This window comes from Clupea harengus, chromosome 23 (assembly GCF_900700415.2).
Source record: "Clupea harengus chromosome 23, Ch_v2.0.2, whole genome shotgun sequence".
In the NCBI taxonomy this organism is placed as follows: domain Eukaryota; kingdom Metazoa; phylum Chordata; class Actinopteri; order Clupeiformes; family Clupeidae; genus Clupea; species Clupea harengus.
In genome coordinates, this window is record NC_045174.1 from 25,145,857 (window position 1) to 25,150,856 (window position 5,000).

Consider the following 5,000-nt stretch of genomic DNA (forward strand, 5'->3'; position numbering starts at 1 on the left):
AGAGCGACAACAGATTACAGCACAGCTGGCTAATAAGTGCTAACGTTAGCCACCAACGGAGTTATGAATGAATGGTGTGCTAACGGTCACATATCTAAATGAATAATAATTACATTTTACGTTTCAACGAACTAACACAGTTCATAGAATTTAAACATAGGTCACTTAAACATATTTATCACAGTGTGAGACAGCGAAAAAACTTGTTTTCGAGGGTGTGAGTAAAAGGATAATTTATTAGAGGCTTACTAGATATGTGCGTTGCTAACTGTCACAGTTGTTCCCTATCTCACGAGACGAGTATGATGTCAAAGTAAAAGTCCGTCAACAGAAAGAAATACAATACTGTGTGCGTGCAGGGATGGATCACCGAATTTACGTACCGGGTCCATGAGCTCAGGGGGGCCCTAAACCAGAGCCTCTGCGTGAAGTCGATGTTATTAACTTTGCTTGCTGTCAATTGTTTTTAGACTTTGTATTTGTTAATATCAGAGGTGGCTTAAATGTATCTCTTATTTGTGGTTGGAAGCGGTGTATTTTGTTACACGTCCTGACCCATGGTTCATAATCCGTCCATGTGTGCGTGTCCATAACAACAATACACTACAACATGGAACATGAAATCACTCCAAGCAATAAACATTTGCTGACCTAAATAAGATGCTATTTGTTATTACTTGACGTTATTTCAATAATTGACCATTTTAAGCTTGGCCTACCATTTTATGGGAGCGATGAGGGACAGGTGGGGCTTGAAAAGACACTCAAAATCTAAACTGAAAACGGAGCAGTGATTTTATTTTGTTACAAGCACCGTATTTATTGTAGTCAGATAGAGTGCCACTGCCACCTATTGGTCATTCATGGTATTGCTGGTTTAACTAAAACCTGTATGTGTTGGGCCCATTTGGACCTAGTTACTGGGGAATGACATATAGTTTAGTTTTAATGAAGAAAACGATTTTTTAATCTGGCATCCCTAGCCTTATTAGTGTGTATGCCCGTGTGTGTGTGTGTGTGTGTGTGTGTGTGTACCTGGAGAAGCAGTTGGCTGAGGTGAGCACGAGCGTCTCGGACACCAGAGTCCCTCCGCAGGTGTGTGTGTGTGTGTGTGTGTGTGTGTGTGTGTACCTGGAGAAGCAGTTGGCTGAGGTGAGCACGAGCGTCTCGGACACCAGAGTTCCTCCGCAGGTGTGTGTCCCGTTCAGGTGCAGGCTGGCCAGCCACGGCCACACCCCCGCCGACACGTCTGATCCACCAATCAGACGAGAGTTCAGAGGGGCCCGTCCACACACCACCGCTGCCGGGGGAGAGAGGGATAATCACACACACAGGAAGGACATACACACACACACACACACAGGAAGTACACACACACACACAGGTAGGACACACACACACACACACAAAGTATACTGGATTGGTGGTGGTTTGGTTGTGTGGTGGTGTGACTTACGTGGCGGTGTGGTGGTGGCGGGGGTGGTGGTGGTGGGGGTGGTGGTGGTGACAGCAGGCAGGCCGGTGCAGGTGGCACTCAGGTCTGCGTCTGTCCCGGTGGAGGTGAAGGTGACGAAGCCCGGCTGGTCGCTGGTGATCTGGGTGTTGATCCAGCTCTGGTACTGAGAGACGCGTGCATACACTCCTGGGAACTCTGCCTGGGCACAGCCGATACCGAAGCTCACGACACCCGCCTGGACCCACACAGAACCCTGCTTACTCACCATCGGACCGCCAGAATCGCCCTGAGAGACGGGTCAGAACAGACTGGTGTTACCATCCCATAATCTCAGAAACAGTCACATGCTCACCTGACACAGGTAAACACATGATCACCTGACACAGGTAAACCCTCACATGATCACCTGACCGGCAAATAGTCACATGATCACCTGACAGGTGAATAGTCACATGATCACCTGACAGGTGAATAGTCACATGATCACCTGACAGGTGAATAGTCACATGATCACCTGACAGGTGAATAGTCACATGATCACCTGACAGGTGAATAGTCACATGATCACCTGACTGCTTAAGTTTTTCTTCCTGTCTTCTCCAAGGGGACTCAGGCCCTGGGCTCTATAAATCACCTTGAGACAAATGTAATGTTTTCGGTCCTATTTAAATTAAATTTAATTGAATAGTCACATGATCACCTGACAGAGTAAATAGTCACATGAACACCTGACAGAGGTAAATAGTCACATGATCACCTGACAGAGGTAAATAGTCACATGATCACCTGACAGAGTAAATAGTCACATGAACACCTGACAGAGGTAAATAGTCACATGATCACCTGACAGAGGTAAATAGTCACATGATCACCTGACAGAGGTAAATAGTCACATGATCACCTGACAGAGGTAAATAGTCACATGATCACCTGGCAGAGGTAAATAGTCACATGAACACCTGACAGAGGTAAATAGTCACATGAACACCTGACAGAGGTAAATAGTCACATGATCACCTGACAGAGGTAAATAGTCACATGATCACCTGACAGAGGTAAATAGTCACATGATCACCTGGCAGAGGTAAATAGTCACATGATCACCTGACAGAGGTAAATAGTCACATGATCACCTGACAGAGGTAAATAGTCACATGATCACCTGACAGAGGTAAATAGTCACATGATCACCTGGCAGAGGTAAATAGTCACATGATCACCTGACAGAGGTAAATAGTCACATGATCACCTGGCAGAGGTAAATAGTCATATGATCACCTGACAGGAGTTAATAGTCACATGACCACCTGACAGAGGTAAATAGTCACATGATCACCTGGCAGGAGTCCTTGCCGCCCTGGTCCCTCCCGGCACAGATCATGTTGTCAGTGATTGTGATGTCTGACGGGTTGTACTTGCAGAAACAGTTCCTGTTCCCCGTCACCGGCACATCCACTTCCTGAAGGGTCTGTGGGGAGGGGAGGGACACTAGGAGAGACAGGAGACAATCAGGTTAAGTTTCAGAGTGTGTGTGTGTGTGCGTGTGTGTGTGTGTGTGTGTGTGTTTGTGTGTGTGTGTGCGTGCGTGCGTGCGTGCTTGTGCGTGCGTTTGTGTGTGTGTGTGTGTGTGTGTGTGCGTGCGTGTGTGCGTGTGTGTGTGTGTGTGTGTGTGTTCACCTCCTTCTCTGATGGTGCCCCAGCCTGTCACCCAGCTGGTGGTGCCCCGGTTGAAGGTGCTGTCGGCTGCTGCCAGGCAGATGGGGCGGATGAAGTTAGTGAAGGTGACGGAGGAGGAGAGGCGGAGGAGGGCGATGTCATTATCGCTGGTGTCGCTGTTGTAATTGGGATGCGTGATGATCCGAGAGACGGTCCTGGAAACCTCGTTGGAGTTGCTGCCCTCCTGATTCTGCCGCCCCAGGTAGACGACCAGGCCGGAGGTGCTCGTGCTGCAGAGAGAGGAGGACACACACTTGACTTGTAACTGTGGGTAAACACACACACACAAACACCCTTCACCTGTAACCTCTGGCACACACACACACACACACACGCACGCGCTCTTCACTTGTAACGTGGGAGGTGGACGTTAAGTTAAAACACACGCACACACACACGCACACACACACACACACACACACACACTATCAGATGCGCCCCACGAAATCTGCCTAGCAACTCGACTCGAATATTGCGAAAACCGCGAGAACTGTACCCTGTGACCAAGAAAAAAAAAAAACAGTCAGATCATATCAGACTAGGTTAACCTAGTTAGCTCTCTGTGATGTTTGACAAATAAGCTGTAGGCTAATTCACTACCACGGTCTAAAATGTACTACACAGTAGCAGTGTCGATTTTAGCCTGACATTTCTGGTGGGGCAATTTTGTATGAGGTCATGTTGCCTCACAAAAATAGTCTACATTCCTCATTGTAGTCTGAATTAAAACTTCCAAAATACTCGAAAACTAGCGATAGCTAACTAGCAGTAACGTTACTGGCATTGGTCTGTCTGATATGATCTGACTGTTTTTTTTTTTCTTGGTCACAGGGTACAGTTCTCGCGGTTTTCGCAATATTCGAGTCGAGTTGCTAGGCAGATTTCGTGGGGCGCATCTGATAGTGCCCCATCTCCCAATGTTATCTTTGGCCTGTGTGGTTCACGCTCATTAATGTTTCCATGGCAACGGTCTTAAGCTTGCGCACACAGACAGAAACACACATGAATCAAATTACTCCAAAACAGGACTATAATGCTTGTGAGTCAAGCTTATTCTCACACATTCACAAACACATTCACGCTACTATGCATATTGAATAAAATATTTTGCCACAAAGCACAGATTGAGCTTTCTGCAAAATAGCGCCATGGGGATCTGGTGGGGCAATGCCCCACGTGCCCCTAATGTAGAAACACCACTGCACAGTAGTAAGCTAAAATAAGGCTATTTAATATTCAGTTTATGTATCAGTGTTTTCCACAGGAAATGTGTTAGTTAGGCTTGTGATTGTCCTGGGAGATAACTGAAAAATGTATCACGCCAAAATAATTCATGTAGTCCTTAGTGTCACATTTGTTTTGAGCTGTCCTGTTGGTTTGAATGCGACTACAAATACCCATGTATGTACCTGCCCCTTTACATTTTTAAAGCGGAACTATATCTATATTCTTTCACTTTGAATTTAAAAGCTAAAAAACACTATATATACAGTATATTTACTACCCATCAGCACAGATGATTAGCATTACATAATTGGTTTGTTATTGAATTGAAGGTGTCTAATGAAAAAAATATGACATTTTTAGTTTTTTATTTGTTGTTTTAACAGGTTTACTCCTGTCGAGCTTGCATTTCTGGCAGAATATGCGAAGACTATGAACCTAGTTGCAAAGGCCCTTGATGAGAGACGAATGTGCAAATGGGGTGGAGGTCTACTTGAATTCCAATAAAGTTTGAGAAAAACGAGTTTGTTGTCTTTGACAGCATTATTATATTTTTGTATGACATTTTTTACCATGTCTTGGGCTCCATGTAGCACTCATCAGC

At 45.6% G+C, this 5,000-nt stretch overlaps 1 protein-coding gene across 1 annotated transcript in view; it reads right to left on the reverse strand.

Annotated features, from left to right (window-relative positions):
• Positions 1-5,000, reverse strand: part of LOC116218689 (transmembrane protease serine 9-like) — a 13,656-nt gene that overhangs the window by 3,903 nt on the left and 4,753 nt on the right. The window contains exons 4-7 of the mRNA XM_031561135.1: positions 3,134-3,402; positions 2,793-2,944; positions 1,457-1,742; positions 1,132-1,300 (exon numbers count right to left, since the gene is read on the reverse strand). Coding sequence (XP_031416995.1) covers positions 1,132-1,300; positions 1,457-1,742; positions 2,793-2,944; positions 3,134-3,402 — 876 coding nt within the window. The remainder of the gene's footprint in view (positions 1-1,131; positions 1,301-1,456; positions 1,743-2,792; positions 2,945-3,133; positions 3,403-5,000) is intronic.